This window comes from Panthera onca, chromosome C2, assembly GCF_046562875.1.
Source record: "Panthera onca isolate mPanOnc1 chromosome C2, mPanOnc1 haplotype 2, whole genome shotgun sequence".
In the NCBI taxonomy this organism is placed as follows: domain Eukaryota; kingdom Metazoa; phylum Chordata; class Mammalia; order Carnivora; family Felidae; genus Panthera; species Panthera onca.
Window position 1 is genome coordinate 71135839 of NC_138347.1, and position 21357 is coordinate 71157195.

The 21357-nt window shown below is 40.3% G+C and overlaps 3 protein-coding genes across 14 annotated transcripts in view; 1 reads left to right on the forward strand and 2 right to left on the reverse strand.

Annotated features, from left to right (window-relative positions):
- Positions 1 to 10121, reverse strand: part of LMLN (leishmanolysin like peptidase) — a 144402-nt gene extending 134281 nt beyond the window's left edge. For 4 of the 8 annotated variants that reach the window (XR_009612301.2, XR_013557942.1, XR_013557943.1 and 1 more), the window contains exon 1: positions 9799 to 10024. Coding sequence is in view for 5 of the 8 variants with exons in the window: in XM_060639709.2 (XP_060495692.1) it covers positions 9799 to 10017 (219 nt within the window). In the remaining 3 variants the exon portion in view is untranslated. Of the gene's footprint in view, positions 1 to 4855; positions 5223 to 9798 lie in introns of those variants that run through there. The other 4 variants (XM_060639708.3, XM_060639712.3, XM_078453079.2 and 1 more) reach the window with 3 other exon arrangements.
- Positions 10122 to 13351: 3230 nt separating this feature from the next.
- Positions 13352 to 17302, reverse strand: RPL35A (ribosomal protein L35a). 4 transcript variants are annotated; one of them, XM_060639720.2, is made up of 6 exons: positions 17166 to 17277; positions 16760 to 16868; positions 16542 to 16586; positions 16190 to 16342; positions 15256 to 15400; positions 13352 to 13421 (listed from the first exon to the last, which is right to left on the reverse strand). In XM_060639720.2, exons 3-6 carry the CDS (start codon positions 16550 to 16552, stop codon positions 13398 to 13400), a joined length of 333 nt encoding a protein of 110 aa, XP_060495703.1. In that variant the 5' UTR covers positions 16553 to 16586; positions 16760 to 16868; positions 17166 to 17277; the 3' UTR covers positions 13352 to 13397. The 4 variants fall into 4 exon arrangements, with proteins under 4 accessions (XP_060495703.1, XP_078309210.1, XP_078309211.1 ...); XM_078453084.1 differs by lacking the exon at positions 17166 to 17277 and adding an exon at positions 17042 to 17059; XM_078453085.1 differs by lacking the exons at positions 16760 to 16868; positions 17166 to 17277 and adding an exon at positions 17284 to 17302.
- Positions 17303 to 17587: 285 nt separating this feature from the next.
- Positions 17588 to 21357, forward strand: part of DRC9 (dynein regulatory complex subunit 9) — a 53742-nt gene continuing 49972 nt past the window's right edge. The window contains exon 1 of one of the 2 annotated variants that reach the window (XM_060639716.3): positions 17588 to 17818. The gene's annotated coding sequence lies outside the window, so the exon portion shown is untranslated. The other variant, XM_078453082.1, reaches the window with a different exon arrangement.

Here is a 21357-nt window from a genome sequence, read left to right on the forward strand (position 1 = left end):
CCAAGGAGGATGTGATTCTTGATCACAGGGTTGTGAGTTCAAGCCCCATGGTGGGTATAGGGATTACTTAAAAATAAAAATCTTAAAAAAAAAAAAAAATAGCAAAATGACCAGGGTGTAAAGGAAACTATAGTGTTAAAAAGTTCCTATATTTAACATGAATATTATCATAAATACAAGATACCTATTGTAATCATTTAGCACAAATACTCAAAAATATATCACATTTTATTGTAGGTTAATTACACCTCAATTTAAAAAGTAAAGCAAAGTGGAGCACCTGGGTGGCTCAGTTGGTTGAGCATCTGACTCCTGAATTTGTCTCAGGTTATGATCTCATGGGTTCATGGGATTGAGCCCTGTCTCAGCTCTGCACTGATAGCATGGAGCCTGCTTGGGATTCTCTCACTCTTGCATGCACTCTCTTTCTCTCTCCTCTCCCACTCACATGCACTCTGTCTCTCTCTCTCAAAATAAATAAACATTAAAAAAGAAAAAGAAAAACAAAGAGATATAGCTAAAAAGTCAACAGATCAAAATAGAAAACTAATGGCAAAACAGAGGAAACAAAAAAGTGAAACAAAAAGAAAACAAACAGCTAAACTGCAGACCCAAATCCAACCATGTCAATAATCACATTAAATGTAAATAGACTGAACATTCCTATTAAAAAGCAGAGATTGTCAGACTAAGTAACAGAGCAAGATCCAACTATTTGCTATTTGTAAGAAACCCATATTAACTATAAAAACATAAAAGAGTTGAAAGTATAAGAATGGGAAAAAGGCATATTATGTAAACATTAATAAAAACAAAGCCAGAGTGGCTATATTAGTATCAGACAAAGTATATTTCAAAACAAGGAATATTAGCAGGGATGAAGAAAAGGATAATACTTAGTGCTAAATGGGTCAATTCAACAAGAAAATATAACAATCTAAAATGTGTAAACACCTGGAGCATTGGATGGCTCAGTTGGTTAAGTGTCTGACTCTTGGTTTTGGCTCTGGTCATGATCTCATGTCTTCATGGGTTTGAGGCCCACACTGGGCTCTGTGTTGGCAGTGCAGAGCCTTCTTGGGATTCTCTCTCTCTCCCTCTCTCTCTCTGCCCCTGCCCCACTTGTACTCTCCCTGTCTCTCTCAGCATAAATAAACTTTAAAAAATAAAATAAAATGAAAAGTGTAAACACCTAACATCACAGCTTCATACTACATGAAGCAAAAACTGAAAGATGAAAGACCGACAAATCCACAATTATAGCTGGAGACTTAAACACTCTTATCTCAGTAATCAATACAGACCAGAAGATAAAATCAGTAAGGATATAGGAGATCTGCATAGCACAAAAACTAACTTGACTGAACTGACATTTATGGAACACTTGTCCCCACAATAGTGGAATGTGCATTCTTCTCAAGTGTATATGCAACATTCACCTAAACAGATCACATTTTGGGCTATAAAACAAACCTTAAGAAATATAAAAAACCTGAGGCATCTGGGTGGCTCAGTTGGTTAAGCATCCGACTTGGCTCAGGTCATGATCTCACAGTTTATGAGTTCGAGACCCACATGGGGCTCTCTGCTGGAGCCTGCTTCGGATCCTCTGTCTCCCTCTCTCTGCCCCTCCCCTGCTCTCACTTGAGCTCCCAAAAATAAACAAACACCTCTTAAAAATATATTTAAAAACCCGAATCATACAAAGTATGTTCTCTACCCATAACAAAATTAAACTAGAATGCAATTACAGAAAGAAAACTGGGAAACCCCCTAATGTTTGAAGATAAAACAACAAACTAAACCCTTGAGTTGAAGAGGAAGTCACAAAAGAGTTAGGAAATATTTTTATAAAGACTTTACTTTTAAGTAATCTCTACACTGATCAGGGGGGCTTGAACTCAACAACCACAAGATCAAGAGTCGCATGTTCTATGGGCTAGGCCAGCCAAGTGCCCCTAGAAAATATTTTTAGATGAACGAAAAGAAAATTATAGCAAATTAATATTTGTGGGATACAGCTAAAGCAGTGTTTAGAGGAAAATTTGTACCTTTAAAGACTTACATTAGGGAAAAAAACCCTCAAATTAATGGTCTAAGCTTCCTAAAAAACTAGAAAAAGAACAAATTACTCTCAAAGAGAGCAGAATAAAGAGCAGAAATCAATTAAATGGAAAACAGAAAAAGAGAAATCAATAAAACCAAAAGCTGTCTTTGAGAAGTCTTCTGAGAAGACTATTACAAGTGATAAACCTCTAAACCGATCAAAAGAAAGAGAACACCAATTACCTATATCAAGAATGAAACAGGAGACATTGCTACAGACTTTACAGACTGTGTTACTGTGACTTACAATAAGATGTATTTGGTTTTTGTCCCACTTCTGGCACAGAACTCCTAAACTTGGAATTTCCTAAATGATGAGAGTGATAAAGCTGTCTTGTTATGTTAATGAAATTGCTTTGGGAAAGCACCTAAGGATAGGGACCAGTTGCCAGTAGGGCCAACCATGGGATTAGAGGTCTCCATCTCCTCCTCGAGCTACAGATTGAGTTGAATCACTAATGGTTAATGATTTATTAATTTTTAAAAATATTTATTTGTTGAGAGAGAGCAAGCGAGCACAAGAGTGTGAGTGGGAGAGGGGTAGGGAGAGGGGGAGAGAAAGAATCACAAGCAGCCTCCCCATTGTCAGTACAAAGCCCAACGTGAGGCTCTATCTTACCTGAGCTGAAATCAAGAGTAGAGTGCTTACCAATTGAGACACCCAGCCCCACCCCCCACAATGGCTGACCATTTAATCTACCAATGTCTCTGTAATCAAGCCTCTATAATACCCAAAAGGATGGGGTTTGTAGAGTTTCCTGTTGGTGAACACTGTTAACCTTAAAAATAAAACTGCTGGTTATTTTACCAGCAAAAACTGGTTTATTTGGGAATAGCAGAGAATTGCAATCAGGGACAAGCAAGCTACAACAAAACCATAGGCAAGTCTGAAGAACAAAGGAGAGGAATACTCTTTTATAGAGAAAAAAAGGAAACTGGGGGGCTGTTATAAGCAAAATGTCCACTGGAATAAACTGGGATTTTGAAGTATACATTGGTTGAGTTGTGACAGTCTCTCATTGGCTGGGCTATTGCCAGGGAAAGAAGAAAACATTTTTCCTCTCGCTGCGATAGTGAAGAAATATCCATATGCAAGGTCCACCACTTCCTGTTGGGTCTGCAATTGACAATGAGTGGTAGGACATGATGGCTCCCTCTAAATGAGGTTTACTTTTATTAATTTTTACACCATGTAGAGATTCCTGGAGAGTGGAATGCTCTGATAGTGTAGAAACTACTCGCCCTTTCTCCATACCTTACCCTAAGCATCTCTTCCATCTAGTTGTTCTTGAGTTACACTTTTTATAATAAACTAGTAATCTAGTAGTAAATTTTTTCTCTGAGTTTTGTGAGCTGCTCTAGCAAATTAATCAACCCCAAGGAGAGGGTTGTTGGAAGCTCCAAACTATAGTCATTTGGTCAGAAGCTCAGGTGACAACCTGGACTTACGATTGGTGTCTGAAATGGTGGTTTGGGGGGCCAGTCTTGCTTCGTAGTGCGTGGAAAAACCCCCACACACTGGAATTCATACCCAAATTTTTTACAGACATTTAAAATATCAAAAGAAAATATTTTTAAAAACCTTACATCCATAAATTTGACAATTTCAATGGAATGAAATTCCTTGAAAGATGTAACTTAATCAAAACACAATCAAGGAGAAATAACCTGAATAAACCATCATCTATTACAGAAAATAAGTTCATAATTTCCAACTCTCCAATAAAGAAAATTCCAGGGGTGCCTGGGCGGCTCAGTTAGGTGTCTGACTTGATTTTGGCTCAGGTCATGATCTCATGGTTCATGAGACCGAACCCCATGTCGGGCTCTGCGCTGACAGTCCAGAAGAACCTGCTTGGGATTCTCTCTCTTCCTCTCTGCCCTCCCCCACTCTCTCTCTCTCAAAATAAATAAATAAACCTGAAAGAAAGAAAGAAAGAAAGAAAGAAAGAAAGAAAGAGAAAATTCCAGGCTGAGATGGCTTCATTAATGAATTCTATACATTTAAGGAAGAAAAAATACTGATTATATGCAAACTCTTCCTTAAAATAGAAGGGGGAGGAATATTTCCCAACTCATTCTATGAGACCAGCATTACCCTAATAGCAAACCCAACAAAGTTATTGCAGAAAAAAACCACAAAAACTACAGAACAATATCCTTCGTGAATATATATGCAAAATCATCAACAAATATTAACAAGGCAAATCCAGCAAAATGTAAAAAGGGAAATACATCATAACCAACTGGGGTTTTAATCTCAGGAGTGCAATTTTTTTTATCATCAAAAAAAATCAATGTAATTCACAATATCAATACAGTAAAGAAGAAAAGCTACATGATTATATTAATTGATACAAAAAAGACATTTAAGGGGCGCCTGGGTGGCGCAGTCGGTTAAGCGTCCGACTTCAGCCAGGTCACGATCTCGCGGTCCGTGAGTTCGAGCCCCGCGTCAGGCTCTGGGCTGATGGCTCGGAGCCTGGAGCCTGTTTCCGATTCTGTGTCTCCCTCTCTCTCTGACCCTCCCCCGTTCATGCTCTGTCTCTCTCTGTCCCAAAAATAAATAAAAAATGTTGAAAAAAAAAAAAAAAAAAAAGACATTTAATAAAATTTAACATCCATGATAAAAACTAAGCATAGAAGATAATGTTCTCAACCTGCTGAAGCACATCTACAAAAAATTTTTTTTTTTTTTTTTTAAGTAAGGGCTCTTTTTTTTTTTTTAAGGTTTAATTTTTTTAGTTACCTCTGCATCCAACATGGGACTCAAATTGACGATCAGGAGTTGCATGCTCTACCAACTGAGGCAGCCAGACACCCCAAGGATTAACTACAAATGGGGATAATGGCTTTTAAGGTGATTGAAAAATTCTAAAACGGGATTTTGCTGATAGCTGCACAATTCTGTAAATGTATTAAAAATCATTGAATTGGTCATTTAAGTGGGTGAATTTTATGGTATATGAATTATATCTCAATAAAAACATCGTAAAGACTCTCTACAAAGAAAATGGCAGGCCCACCCAGGTGATCTCCATAATGAATTATACTGAACATTTAAGCAAGAAATTATTTCAATTTTATATAAACTCTTTTATTTATTATTATTATTGTTATTATTATTATTACTATTTTAAATAGGCTCCATGTCCAATGTGGGGCTCAAACTCACAGTCCTGAGACCAAGAGTTGCATGCTCCACTGACTCAGCCAGCGAGTGCCTCTATACAAAGTCTTTTAGAAAATACAAGAAGATGGAACATTTCCCAACTCATGTGAGGCCAGTATAGTTCTGATATCAAAAACAAAAAAAAAACTTCACTAAAAAAAAGAAATCATAAACCAACATTACTCATAAACATAGATGCAAAAATCTTTAACAATCTATTAGCAAACTGAATTCAGAGGTATATAAAAAGGATAATATATCATGACCAAGCAGGATCAATCACAAAAATGCAAATGCTATTATATACAATTTGCTATCGGAAATACACTGTATATAACTCCATTTGAGTATATTAAGTTCCAGAAGGGGCAAAACTAATCTAATGTGAAAAAATAATGAAAAAAAAATAGTTGCCTGGGATGGATGGGAGAGACTGACTGGCACCAGATGGGAGGGAACTTTCTGGAGACATGGAAATGTTCTATATTGTGGGGTTGTAAGTTTTATGTGGATGTACATGATTGCATTTATTGCATTTCCAATATATGTAAATTTTATCAGAACTCTTTTTGGGGCACCTGGCTGGCACAGTAGGTAGAGCATGGGACTCTTGATTTGGGGTTGTGAGTTTGAGCCCCATATTGGGCATAGAGATTACTTAAAAATGAACAAACAAAAAAACAGGGGCAGCTGGGTGGCTCAGTTAGTTGAGTGTCCAACATGTCATGATCCCGGGGTCGTGGGAACGAGCCCTATGTGGGTCTCTGCGCTGAGTGTGGAAGTTGCTTAGGATTCTCTGTCTCCCTCTCCCTCTGCCCCTCTTCCCCACTTACACTCCCGCTCTAAAATAAAAAATAAAACAATAACAAACTTAAAAAATTTTTTATTTAGTTTTGAGAGAGAGAGAGAGAGAGAGAGAGTGAGTAGAGGAAGCGCAGAAGGAAAGGGAGACACAGAATCTGAAGCAGGCTGCAGGCTCTGACCTGTCAGCAAAGAGCCCAACATGGGGCTCGAACCCATGAACCCCAAGATCATGACTTGAGCCAAAATCAGAAGCTCAACTGACTGAGCCACCCAGGCACTCCAACAACTTTTAAAAGTAACAATAACAAGCGAGAGGATGAGGAATGGGTGGAAGTATAGGAAATAAGAATGAGAGAATGATGGTAAGTGTTAAAGCTGGGTGATGGGTCAATGGGAGTTCATTACACTATTCCATTTTTTTGTTTTAATTTACATAATAATAATAATTTAAAAACTTAGAGGTTTTAGTTGAAAACAAGTTAAATGTGGGGTGCCTGGGTGGCTCAGTAGGTTAAGCATCTGACTTTAGCTCAGGTCATGATCTCATCGTCTATGGGTTTGAACCCAGAGTCAGGCTATGTGCTGACAGCTCAGAGCCTGGAGCCTGCTTTGGATTCTGTGTCTCCTTCTCTCTCTGCCCCTCCCCTGCTCATGCTCTGTCTCTCTCTCTCTCTCTCAAAAGTAAACATTAAAACAAAAATTAAAAAGGGGCGCCTGGGTGGCTCAGTTGGTTAAGCGGCCGACTTCAGCTCAGGTCATGATCTCGCGGTCCGTGAGTTCAAGCCCCACGTCGGGCTCTGTGCTGACAGCTCAGAGCCTGGAGCCTGTTTCAGATTCTGTGTCTCCCTCTCTCTGACCCTCCCCTGTTCATGCTCTGGCTCTGTCTCAAAAATAAATAAACGTTAAAAAAAATTTTTTTTTAAATAAAAAAAAAAAAGAAAAAGAAAAAGAAAAGTTAAATGTGTCAAAAAAATTTTTTTTTCAACGTTTTTATTTATTTTTGGGACAGAGAGAGACAGAGCATGAACGGGGGAGGGGCAGAGAGAGAGGGAGACACAGAATCGGAAACAGGCTCCAGGCTCTGAGCCGTCAGCCCAGAGCCTGACGCGGGGCTCGAACTCACAGACCGCGAGATCGTGACCTGGCTGAAGTCGGACGCTTAACCGACTGCACCACCCAGGCGCCCCCCCAAAAAAAATTTTTTTTAATAGGCTCTACACCCAACATGGGGCTTGAACTCACAACCCAGAGAGCAACACTCGCACGCTCTACTGACTGAGCCAGCCAGGTGCCCACCCCCCCCCTTTCTTTCCCCAAAATGTTTTGTACTTCCCACCACCATCAAAAAATGTTACATAATTTCCCACAGCATTTAACAGAGGCATAGTCACTAGAATGAGTACAATGAATATACTTTATGTCTAAGTTAAAGCTAAGACAATGGGCAGGAGGACTTGCTATTAAATACTCTCTAAGAACTAGGAAAATGTATTAAGGATGAGAAGTCTCAAAAAGAACTTAACAGCTTATTTTTAATATCTGAAGCACTATCACTATTGAGTTTGTTTAGTGAAGAGGCATAAGTAGGAATAGTGGGTGGAAGTTTCAGGAAGAGTTTTCAGCTCTATAAAAAGAACTTTAATACTGGTGATCTCCAAAAGGCAAGGGACTCCCTCTGCAGATAACCTCCCTATCCACGGAAATGTTCAAATATAAACTGTAGTTTTGTACATTAGCAACAACCACTAGAAGAAACTATCTAGGTTCCCTCTAGTGGAGAGATTCTGCAGTTCTTTGAATGGCTTTCTCTTATTGTAATCTAAATTCAAAGAAAGAAGCACAGGACATTGTAGGATTTTTTTTTTTTTTTCAAGAATTCATCAGAAGTGGGGGAATTGGGGATATTTTTTTAAGGGTACAAACTGGCAACCAGTTAAATATATAACTCCTGGAGATCTAATATAGTGATTATAGTCAACAATACTGTATTTATAAAGTTGCTAAGAATACTAAAAAATAAGCAAAATTCAGCCAAAATGCAGTGTCATGATAAAAGCTGGACTACAGCTACAAGCCCCAAACTTAATATTTTGGCGCATATGGTTATGAACAATATGCACAAAACTTTTTGGTAATTACCACAAAAATGAATAGTCTTAGATTTCTGAGCTGAACTGAAAATTTCTAGGTCAATCTTTCTTGATAAAGTATTAAGACAAATTATAAAATCAATCACAACATGCCACTCGGACCCAAGTACTGTGTCTCCTTTCCTCAAAGAATGCTGATTACTGTGGTCTCAGTACTACGGAGAAATCAAGGACACAAACCTTTTCCAAAGGAACCTTACAATTTAACTACACAGACAAGATTACAAAGAAATGCCTGAGAAATAAACCTTCCCCACAATGCAGTACTTGGTTAAGCGCCAGAAGAGAGTACAGATACGATGTACTATGAAATGGAAAGTGAATTCCGCTGAGTGGTTTCAGCTGACTGCCTTCAAGTTACGGAAGTTAAACTAGGACTAAAAGAATGTAGAGAGGGAGAAAAATGGAGTGTGAAGGAGGCAGGCCCTTCCAGGGTAGGAGAACAGGATAAAGAAAGCAATGTGGTGAAGGAATTTGAAAATAAACCTGAATTTTGTCTTCAGAGAACTCCCCAAATGTCCCCAAATGCCTTTAACTCTATCAACTTCTTCCCAAACCTTTAGACCAGTAGTTCCCAAAGTGTGGTCTTTGGACAAGTATCATCATCAACCATCTGGGAACTTGAACTGCAAATTCTGGGTACCATCCCAGACCTAATGAGTCAGAAAGTGGGGGTGGGGCAGCAATCTGTGTTTTAACAAATCCTTCAGGTGATTCTGATGCATGCTCAAGCTGAAAACCATTGCTCTAGAACTACCTATATACAACTCTCCACACAGGAAAGCGATCACGTTCCTGGCGCCCAACTCAGCCACTTGGTGCAGGAAGGGAGTTAATAGTGTTAGAGTAGGCAATTAGGCTCTAACAGGATGCCTGGAGGCCAGCAAAGACGAAGTTATGCCCAACTATGAGGAAGTAAGAGGCCTGTCCTGGCAGTACTCTAAAACAAAACCAAAAAGACCGCCATTTTGACAGTTTGAGTGACCTAAGCTCATTATACAGTTGTTATATCATTAGCATTGCGGTTTTGAAGGAATTGCGTCTCGGAAATCCCCGCCAGAGTTCCTTAGGCAAATAAGGCAAGAAAAAGGGCAGAACCCACATTCCTGAAGGAGACCTCCCTGATTACAAGAAACCTTCACTTCAAATAATGACTATTTCATCCCTTTGTTACAAACTGTCAATAAAAGATAGAAATACAAAACCAGCGGGCTCAGCTATTCCTTGAGCGCACCCACTCTCCCATCTCGAGAGTGTAGTTTTTCACTTTAATAAACTTTCCTGTTTGTACTGCTCATCTACTATGTTGTGTCAGTCCTAGACTTTTTTCTCCTGGCCGACCAAGAGCCTCCAGCGACATCTTTTGGAGGGGCTAAGTCAAGGCCTCAGGGCCCAAGGTCCACCTGGCAACAATAGTAGGTCCAGCCCTCTAACAGTTCAGTCTCTGGCACAATTTATTTCGCTTTCTCCTCCAATACATCTTGTTCCAACAACTACCCGCTACATCTTCGCCTCCCGTGTTACTTTCCCCTCACAGCGCCCGCTCCCGCCCCTCCGTCGCCCTACCTCAGTCTCAGAGGGGACGTGGTGCCGGCAGGGAGGGGAACTGTCCAAGGAGACAGGAATAGATGTGGCGCTTGCCCAGAGGCCGCCCAACAAGAGCAGAACGCTTCGGACCCGTAAAGAACTGCTCCGGCGCCACTGGCTAGGGCATGGGCCTGAACCAGGAGAACCTGCTCCTCCATCCCACTCGGCCGCCATCTTTGGGCCGAGCGTCGTTACCATGGAGTACGTGACGTCTCGGCCCCAGCGCCAGTCCCGCACCCTGGGGCAAATGGTATAGTCGGCGGAAAGACGCTTTTTGATTGGCTAGCATCACCCAGCCAGTTCACCGCGGATGAGGAACTGCATCACGCCCGTCGATTCTCAACGCGCGAAGCCGGCCAATTAAGTGCCGTTTAGAGCCCCACGTGAGATGGGCTGTGGAAGACCAGTGGGTGCTGATAGTAAGGGAGTGTTGGTATGAGGCCCTTTCTCTTTGTTATTCACCGAGAAGGCAGGCATCCACTAGATGCCAGGTAACATAATCTTTAATGGTTACCCTCTATATAAAAAAATGGATGGAATATAATTTTCATTTTTATTTTATCCTCAGGCACCGATTTTACGCCCATTTCTTAAGTCATTTCTTGTAAAATCAATGAGTTCTTTACTATTCAACCTCATCCCTTAACTTCTATGAAAACCAAGAATTAGGGGCACCTGGCTGGCTCAATGGGTAGAGCATGAATCTACCTGATCTCAGGGTCATAGGTTCAAGCCCCACATTGGGTGTGCAGCCTACTTAAAAACAAAACAAAAATTGCAACTGCATTTAACCAAGAGACCATGTGAATCCATGCCATTAAGGAAACTACCTTTAAACTAGGCTATAAGTAACTATAAAAAAATTGAAAATTGGGAGATTTTCCTGTGGCCCATTAAACAATTAAAACTAGTAACTGGCAGCACTGAACTGGGACAGTCATTTAACAGGAACTGAATATTGTAAATTACTATGCTAGGAACTGTAGGGGTAGGAAAGAAAAGCCATAAGGATGTACAATTCATTGGTAAAGATCATTTACTCATTCATGGGTGGGGCATTCTACCAGTAATGGCTCTTTACCGAACATCTATCATGCCAAAACTAGTGGAACTGGGATTCCAAACCAAATTTATTACGTTCAGGACATGTGCTCTTTCCACTACAAGATCACAAAAAACTTCCAAGTTCCTAGTTTTAACAGTAGTGTTACGTTGAGGGGAGGCTGTTTCAATGATCCAGTCAACAAAATGCTAGCCATTCAAGCTCGTTTCTCTGAAACATGTAATTTCTCCAATGGGAACTTTTGACTTGAGAACTCTGCACCTACCAAACCTCAATATGGGAACAGAAAAACATAAAGCACCCTCATTTACAAGTGCTGTATTATTAAAGAGGATGAATTTGCATGCAAGACTGTTTTGTCATTACATTTATTCAGGTCATCCTAAGACTCTCAGCCTTCTTTCTTCTTTGCTCAATTGCCCACCACTTGTTTATCCACTTCCATTACTCTATCACCTATCCCACCAGAATACCATATTCACTTAACTTAGGTGATAGCCATCAGGAGGTTTCCTCTCTTCTGGATGCCTAATCCAGACCCAAGTATCCATCTGCCTTCCTGGACATATTTCATAGCAGAGTATCCTATAGCTTCCTCAAACTCATCATTTCCCTTCACAAAACCAATCTGGTTCCCCAACTTTACAAATGCACTATTACCCACCCAGCAACCAAAGCTAGTACACCTTACCCATTAAGACTCAACTCATCTTTAAATTCTCCTAAATCCTTAGTACAGTACACAAGACCTTGCATAATCTGGCATTTCTTAGGTTTCTACACACTTTTCCAATTATTGCCCATAGTTTTCAGTTCCACTACATAACCCAGTTGAAGGTTTCCTCAAATGCCTCCTGCCTTCACAAAAAATCATGCCAATTTTTCCCAAAATACCTCCCCAAGCATTTCTTCCTCTACCCAACCATCCCAAGAGTAACAAGTACATGACACAACAAAGTCAGTAGTTTTAGATTATGTTGCTGTTTTTCAACAACTAAATCTCACTGGAGGTCTGAGATAGGTACTTCCTGCCATTGACCTGAGTTTCCAATGTCAATTTCCTTAGGATTCTAATAACCAAATTGTGACCATGAAATGCACTGCTTAGACTGTGAGGAAAACATGATTAACATTGGACCCAGACTGCATCTGACCCATCCACCTCTTGCCTTGAAGCCATACTTCCCATATAAGGCCAAATGATACTGGCAGTACAAACACAAGGCCATTTCTGTGAAATCTGGGATCTTCCTTCTCAACAGCAACTTTGGCTTGAGGATGGCCACCACTGGACTAATAATAAGCACAACTTTCTTAGAACTGCCATATGCTACAAGTGCCCAATCCTTTCCTGCATCATCTCCTTCAATGGTTTTTTCTGACCCCACCACCACCCATTTTTTGGCACACTAATTGTTTTTTGGCAGGTTTCTTAGGGAACCCAAATACAATTAAAAACTGTAAAAGGGACTGAGTTTGACCAACTCCAAGTTTCTTGTTGATATTTTCAGTGGAGTGTCAAGACAATGGTTAATAAAAGGACTAGCTAGCTGCTACTCCAACAAATTTCTACAGCCACCATACTGCAAACTGATGCTTTGGTTCAAACTTTTATTTCAACAATTCAGAGATTTAAAATATCCTGCAGCCCCAGTTTAGTTTCCTTTTGTCTTATGCTCAAATATCTCAATCCTCCACTTTACTACATTGAAACATGGAACCAAGGAAAGCTACACCACCGAGGCAATAACCACCACCCCCCAAAAACCTTCCTAAGGCATGTGTTGCTATTTTGATATCGTTAACTTACACCTTACCAGTCAAGCGTTATACACTGGAATGTTTTATCTAGTCACAGATCCAAAGGATATCTCATCCCTGCCGTGCTGCCAAATACCATCAATATAATCTTCAGGTTCTCCCAACTACCATTAAGTCACAAGTTTCCCAACCAATCTATCTTGAACAACTACATACATCATAAGGTAATTTAGAAGGCCGTCAAAAATAATTTTAAGTTTCTTTCATGGACTCTCAATCTAATGAGGAAGGCAGTTAGTTATATGTAATAAATGCAATACCAAAGTTGAAATAAACTGTTATGGGCAAGAGTTATAGGCCCATTTTAACGTGTAAGCCTGGAAAAGTGTCACGGTATTTATCTGTACTGGCTAATATTTGTGTCTGTCCTTCCTGGAATACCCTATGCTCCAGCACTTTACACCTTCAAGATACTCCTTCCCAATGCCTCTGATCAAAGCTTACTCTGCCCCCCTCCCTGACCATGTAAGGCCTTGTATGAAGATACTCATATCCTATCCTCATTAAAACCCTATTGTCTAAATCTCTGTAATTGCCATCACATAGAACTCCCTAGCTTCCTTGTACTCTGAAAATGCTGGATAACTGCCACCATTTAAATAGCAACCGAATTTAGGAAAAAGAAAATTTTAAGCTATTTAACAAAAATACAAGAGAACAATCTACACCTTTATTTATTTACTTTTCAGTTAGTTTAAATCCTTGAGGGGTACAGCATCTAGGAAAAAAAAAGAAAACACGGTGTCATTAGATGCATGTAATATATAAATTCATAAAAGTTATGAGTACAACAATATGGATAATCTCCCATTGTCCCATTACCCATCTCTAAAACAGATCTAATGACTTATATTCTAGTGGGAACAGAACTAAGTTTTTTTTTTTTTAAGAACTAAGTTTTTATAGTGATCTAGATGAACACTTTGTACTGGGAGCACTGAAAAGCCATTCAATTTTGCTTCTTTTTTTAAGTTTATTTATTTTGAGAAAGTGCAAATGGGGGAGGGACAGAGAGAGAAAGAGAGGGAATGAAAATCCCAAGGAGGCTCTGTACTGTTAAATCTGATCCAATGCAGGGATCGATGTGGGGCTTGAACTCATGAACCACAAGATCATAACCAAAGCCAAAGTCAGACACTTAACAGACCAGCTGAATCACCCGGGTGCCCCCAATTTTGCTGCTTCTAGTAAGATTAAAAAACTTCCTGAAGAGAAATCTCAAGGTTCAGCAGGGTTCAAAAGTAACTTTCTGACCCCAAGAATATTCCCACGTCTACTCAAAATGAACACTAAGGAAAAGAGGAACTACTTTAGAAAATCACAGCATCCAAGGGTGGCTGGATGGCTCAGTTGGTTAAGCGTCAAACTCTTAACCCCCATGTTGGGCTCTGCATGGATAGCATGGAGCCTGCTTGGGATTCTCTCTCCCCCACTCACATTCTCAAATAAAAAAAGGTCTCTCAAAATAAAAAAAGGGAGGGAGGGATGCCCAGGTGACTCAGTCATTAAGCATCTGACTCTTGATCTTGGCTCAGGTCTTGATATCCCAGTTCATGAGTTTGAGCCTGTGGGGCTTCAGCGGGGAGTCTGCTTGGGATTCTGTCTTTCCCTCTCTCTGCCTCTCCCCTGCTTGTGCTGTCTCAAAATAAATAACTTATGAGAATTTCCTTAATAACAGAAAGGAAAGGAAAGGAAAGGAAAGGAAAGGAAAGGAAAGGAAAGGAAAGGAAGAAAGAAAGGAAGGAAGGAAGGAAGGAAGGAAGGAAGAAAGAAAGAAAGAAAGAAAGAAAGAAAGAAAGAAAGAAAAAGAAAAGAAAGCAAGCCACAGCATCTGGACTCCAAGACTTGAACTGAAGGCCTGGGACCTAGAAACATAAGCATTGGTTTTCTTCTGTAAGTATTAACACCTATTTTATACAATTTTTTATGTTTATTTTTGAGAGAGAGAGAGAGCAAAAGCAGGAGAGGGGCAGAGAGAGAGGGAGACAGGGAATCCAAAGTAGGCCCCAGGCTCTGCTCTGAGCTGTCAGTACAGAGCCCGACGGAGGGCTCAAACAGCAAGGTCATGACCTGAGCTAAAGTCAGACACTTAACTGAGCCACCCAGGCACCCCAGTAACACCTATTCTACCAAGACTGTCATATGAGCATCTACTTTCTACTATAAAATAAGAATAGTAACACCTATTCTAACAAGACTGTCCTGATAAAGAGATGGGAATATTATGAATTATGCCAGGAAAAGGTAGTCTTCTAACAACTACTTGTATCCAATAAATCTTTGCTAGAAAATTGTTTATTTAAATACTATCCCCACCCCCTACAGCTTTGGCAAAAATCTGAAACCTAGATGTAATCCATTTGAACACTCTGCTTTCACTTTCCTTCTGATGCCAAGAAATCTGATGTTTCTTAATACATCTACACAGTAGCTACTGAGTTTGCAGCACAATCCACTGGTAACACTTTAAAATCACATTAGTCTTTAGAGGTCAGAGCCCAACCCTAAGCTTAGCTGGACTCGTGTGTCATATTGCTAATAATTGTACTTACCACACGGATTCTGTGGCCAATGGCTTTAGCAGGAAGGTTGCTTCGGAATTTGGCACGAACCATGCCACTGTTTCCATGAGCACGAGTTACTTTTCCCCAGATTACTCTAGTTTTATTTGGTTTGCCACCAGGAGTCACTGTGTTGCTAATTTTAAAAGGGGAGAAGAGACAGGAGAAATGAGGCAACCAGTCAAATGTAATACAAATTCAAGATGACCTCTAGACCAGTGGCTCACAAAAGTAGTTAACCACTAAGTCACCTGAGAAACTAAAAAAGTCTGGGGCATCATTCATGCAACAAGTAATTGAGTACTTACTATATGCCAGACGCTTTTATAAAATCCCTTTCAAATAATGAAGTAATAACATGTAAAATATGTCAGCCTGTTAATAATTGCAATATTTACAAAAAAAAAAAAAAAAGCAAAAGGGGACTAGTGTGAATATATTTGTGTGTCTGAAGAGGGGGAAATTCAATGTACAGATGATCTGAATTATAATTTTAAAGGATCAATCTCGTTGCAGGAAGAAAGGGAGGGCAAAAATGAAAGCCATGTCCCCAGACTTCAATTGGTGTGAAACAAGTTTAAGAACCAATGCTCTAGACACATTATAAGCATGTACATAACATAAATTCAAGAAATCAACAAAAGTAATTAAGTACACGGAAAACTGTTCTCTAACACCTTAAAAAGAGCCTAATATAAGAGGCTGGTTTAAAAATTAATTTTTCTAAATGTAGAAGATACCTAAATCCAATACTACCTGGACAATAACATCCTTCTTATAACCTCCAGTGAAGATACTTAAAGATCCAAAGTAGAAAAAACAGTACCAACTACTTTACCAACATTTTTTTATTACTCTTCTTTTAACAGGAAAACAAGACAAACCTTAACTAAAAACTTAAAAGGTATTAATACTATAAACTTACTTCTTTGCTTTGTACACATAAGCACATCTCTTGCCTAGATAGAATTCAGTTTCATCTCGAGCATAAACACCTTCAATTTTAAGAAGAGCTGTGTGCTCCCTCTGGTTCCGGAGACCCCGCTTATAGCCAGCAAAAATGGCTTTGGACCACAGCCTAATACAAAATAGAGAGTAATAAGTGATTAAAAGGTCTTACATTTCACTTCACCTGTAAGGTGACTTGTAAGGAGCCCTACTTAAAATCTATTAGCAAACATCTAGTTTTTTTCCCATTAGTTTTAAGCTCACGTTTATGTTCATGCCTAATAGACAAAACACTACAAATACAAAGCAATTAAATTTAAAACTTGTACCTTCCAGACATATTTGTCGTTTCAGGAGTCCTGTTCCCAGCAGGCCTTAAACAAACAAAAAAAGTTTAAAATCTTGCAACGCACGTTTTCCAAAACCCAGTCCCCTCTCCTTTCTTAAACCGGTCAAATTCCTTTTTGCACAGCTTATCACGTGAAGAGTAGGGGGTAACGTAATGATGCCATGAACTCTACTAGAAGCACAGTCGGGCAAGACTTACCAGCCTGAGAATGCCTGATAACGGAGCAAACTCCAAAATGAGGACTAAAACGAAAATGCCAAGACTGTACAGTGAAAGAAATAGATCCTGGAAACTCCAAAAGGAAGCCCTAAAAAAATTCATGCCACGATCAGTAGGAAAAAAAATAATGAAGCTCGAGAAAGCAGAGAAACACACAGAAAATAAGATTAAAGCCTCGCATGGGAAAGAAAAGCTGAGGAAGAAAAGGAGACTGTAGACAACACCAGGTTTGGAGTGGGAACACAGAAAAAGAACGCATACTAAAGGAGCCACTGCCTCAAACGGAGGACCGCATATGGACAAAATGCATCTATTACTCCGTAAGGCCCAGGAAGCAACACAGATTACGGCAAGGAGCGTTCTCCGGGCGCCCGGGGACCAACACCATCAGCCCCGCATCTCCTCAATCCTGTCCTCTCTGTTGCTGGAATCCACAGAAATCACTGGCTGGCAGAGTCTCCGAGCGGCACCACTGCCTTGCCGAGGCATACCGTTGAGCTCACCCCCGCTTTTTGCCCCCAAAGTTCGGCAGCAAAACTCCCTCACCTCCACGGGTCCCAAGATGGCGGAAAGAGAGAGGCGAGGTCCCACCGCGTGGCCTTATGGGATAAATACCTCTCCGCCCCGCCCTCAGTTAGGCATCTTCCGCGACCGCCAAAAAAAAAAAAAAAAAAAAAAAAAAAAGGCTTCAGTTGCCTTCGGACTGAAACAAACCACATTCAGGAGCACTCTTACAGTTTCCTCCGTCTTTTCATCTTTGTAAGCTGCAACATTTATTATTTTGAAACAGAGTAAGGCAAGATGGTAGCCAGCTGGAGGAAGAGAAGAAAAGGTCCTCCAAAGCTGAGCGTTGCCAGAGAAACACTATAGCTTGGTTCCTTAGGTGGAAAAAGTGAAGCCGGTCTAGAGAATATCTCCCCTCCTCGGGTACCCCAGATTGTTATGCCAACATGGGGGTATCTTTCCCGCTTACCGCAGAGGAGTAGGGAAACAGCCTCTCGGATCCTAGCGTGGAAGAGAAAGGCCAGGAACACGAAGGCAGGAACTCTTCTGTGTTTTTCCCCCTTACTCCTTTCCTCCTACTCCTTTATCTCTTTGAAGAAATGACCTAAGTTTTTAACCCGCATCCTTCGTTTTGACTACAGAGTGAGTAGGACTGCCCTGAAAAGGCCTTATTGCATTTTAGGGAGAACTCATTCAGCTGCCAAACTCGTGGGGCGCGCAGCACCGTGCCCACACGAATTGGGTCTTCAGTAAATACCTGCAGACGAGAATGAGATAGATTAGTGGATATCACAGATTTACACTGCCTAATTATTGCACGTTTACTTGGATTTCCCTATGGATGCATTCGTTTATTCAGTAGTTTATTGAATGGCTGCTTTTCACCAAGCTTTGTTCTTGCCTCGGAGGACACTGCAGTAAACAAAACTACAGAAGTCTCTGCCCCCATAGACCTTACATCCTAGTAGAGAGAGCAAGACAATAAGCAAGTAAAATATATGGACATTAGAAGGCAATGTGAGAAAAATTTTCTCTATGGAGAAAAAAATTAAGCAGGGAGGCCACTGTAAAGAAGGCTTTTACTCTGAGAAGAGAAGCCATTGAGGGCTCTATAATGAGTGACTCAATTTGACTTACATTTATTTTAATTTTTTTTTAACGTTTATTTATGTTTGAGACAGAGAGAGACGGAGCATGAACAGGGGAGGGGCAGAGAGAGAGGGAGACACAGAATCTGAAACGGGCTCCAGGCTCTGAGCTGTCAGCACAGAGCCCGATGTGGGGCTCGAACTCGCGGACCGTGAGATCATGACCTGAGCGAAGTCGGCCGCTTAACCGACTGAGCCACCCAGGCGCCCCTGACTTACATTTTAACAGGGACACTCTGTTGAGACTGAAGGGAGCAAGGGCACCAGCAGGGAGAACAACTAGGATTGTAATGATTCTGATATATTATGGCATGTAGACAGGGGTCATAAGTACTGGAATTCTGAATATGTTTTAAATGTAACAGACAGGATTTGCTGATGGGTAAGAAATGAGAGAGAACAGTAAAGGATGACTCCAAAGTTTTATAAAATAGGTATCTGTAAATCATGTTTAAAATCAGATTCTCTCTTAAATACATCAAGATACGGTGTAGGTACCTTATAATTCACTTCCTCCATCCAGTTTTCTCTGTCCCAGAAATCTACTAAAATCCCGCTATTAAGTACTAGAAATCTAAAGGAAAATAGTCCTGGGAGGAATAACACATTAAATGTGAGTTTCATTTCTTTGTTCATTCATTCACTCTGCAAATACTTATTAGGCTAATAGTGAGTGTCCTTGCCCTGGTTCCTGCTTTCAGGACACTTAACAGTCCAGTGGGGGGAAATGACAACATTACAAAATGTGAAGAGAGCTCTGCAGGAAAATAAGAGTGCAGTGAGCACTTAAACAAGAGAATCCTGATCCAGGCTGATGAGTCAGGGAAAGTGTCACGTGCAGAAGGCATTTTTCAAACTGCATGTGATGGCCAAGTAGTAGATTGTGATTATAATACTTTTTAGGCAGGGGTGCCTGGTTGGCTCAGTCAGTAAAACACTTGACTTTTAAAATGTTTACTTTGTTTTTGAGAGAGAGAGAGAGCGCGCACGCACACTTGCATGAGCGGGGGAGGAGCAGAGAGAGAGACACAGAATCCAAAACAGGCTCCAGGCTCTGAGCTGTCAGCACAGAACTTGATGCAGGGCTTGAACTCATGAACTTGTGAGATCATGACCTGAGCCAAAGTCAGACGCTTAACTGACTGAACCACCCAGGCATCCCTAGACATTGTAACTCTTTTTTGTTTTATTTTATTTTGTATTTTTTTTAATTTACATCCAAATTAGTTAGCATATAGTGCAACAGTGATTTCAGGCGTAGATTCCTTAGTGCCCCGTACCTATTTAGCCCATCTCCCCTCCCATACCTCCTCCTGTAACCCTCTGTTTGTTCTTTGTATTTGTGAGTCTCTTCTGTTTTGTCCCCCTTCCTGTTTTTGTTATTTTTGTTTCCCTTCCCTTATGTTCATCTGTTTTGTATCTTAAAGTCCTCATATGAGTGAAGTCATATGACTTTTGTCTTTCTCTGACTAATTTCACTTAGCATAATACCCTCCAGTTCCACCCACGTAGTTGCAAATGGCAAGATTTCATTCTTTTTGATGGCTGAGTAATACTCCATTGTATATATATACCACATCTTCTTTATCCATTCATCCATCAATGGACATTTGGGCTCTTTCCATACTTTGGCTATTGTTGATAATGCTGCTATAAACATGGGGGTGCATGTGTCCCTTCTAAACAGCACACCTGTATCCCGTAGATAAATGCCTAGTAGTGCAATTACTGGGTGGTAGGGTAGTTCTATTTTTAGTTTTTTGAGGAACCTCCATACTGTTTTCCAGAGTGGCTGCACCAACTTGCATTCCCACCAACAATGAAAAAGAGATCCTCTTTTTCCACGTCCTTGCCAACATCTGTTGTTGCCTGAGTTGTTAATGTTAGCCATTCTGACAGGTGTGAGGTGGTATCTCATTGTGGTTTTGATTTGTGTTTCCCTGATGATGAGTGATGTTGAGCATTTTTTCATGTGTCAGTTGGCCATCTGGATGTCTTCTTTGGAGAAGTGTCTCTTCATGTCTTTTGCCCATCTCAAGGTTGTGAGTTCAAGCCTCATCTTGGGTATATAGATTACTTAAAAATAAGTAAATAGATAAAATACTTTTTAGGCAAAATATGACAGAATCAAAAGTATCAGAATGTATAACACATGTTAAGGATTTGTTTTTATGAAATTGTTTTATGAAACTTGTTTCATATTTGCATACATATATATATTTTATATATTTATGTGTGTATATATGTAATATATTAAAAAATCTATGTACATAGGTCATAGCATCAGTCAGTATTGCCCTGGATGGAAACAGTGATAGGGTTCAGAATTTAATAAAAGGTATGCTTGCAAAAATGTTGGCAGAAGTGAAACTATAAGGGATGATGCAGTCCCCAGGGACATGGGGTAGAAATAGTTACCTAAGCCCCCAAGAGAGGGCAGGGAGATGATTACCTGACAGGTGCCATGGTCTCTGATAGAGAAACAGCCAGCCCATGGTGATCCATCAGGGAGGGAGCTAGGAAGATAAAAACACTTGATCTCACCTAAAAATTGTGTACTGCAGATTCAGGCATGGATTCCGTGAAGGAACAACACCTAAACCCAAGAGGGCAGCTATTGCAGCATCCAGTTCATCTCAAGAATTTCAGCGATTAGTCACAACATAAATGTTCTGGTTAGAAAAAAAAAGGGGGCGGGTGGGCATTGCCAAGTAAATACCTGAACAGGAACAGAGCAGGGCCAGATCATGCAGGCCTTATGGGCCAAGTTTAGCATTCTAGCTTTTATCCTAAGGCAATGGGAAACCGTGGAAGGGTTCTAAGGAGAAACATGATCAGATTTTCAATTTTAAAAAATTGACTTTAATTTTTTAGATTTTCAGTTTTTCATTTAAAAAATATTGCTTCCAGTTTGGGGGCTGTTGG

What these genes read in the sequence shown, in the direction of transcription:
- RPL35A (XM_078453085.1), bottom strand. An exon ending in TATGTGTACAAAGCAAAGAA is followed by an intron (nt 15,401 to 16,189) that starts GTAAGTTTATAG and finishes TTTTAAAATTAG; the next exon opens with CAACACAGTGACTCCTGGTG. An exon ending in TTGGCCACAGAATCCGTGTG is followed by an intron (nt 13,422 to 15,255) that starts GTAAGTACAATT and finishes TTTTTTTCCTAG; the next exon opens with ATGCTGTACCCCTCAAGGAT.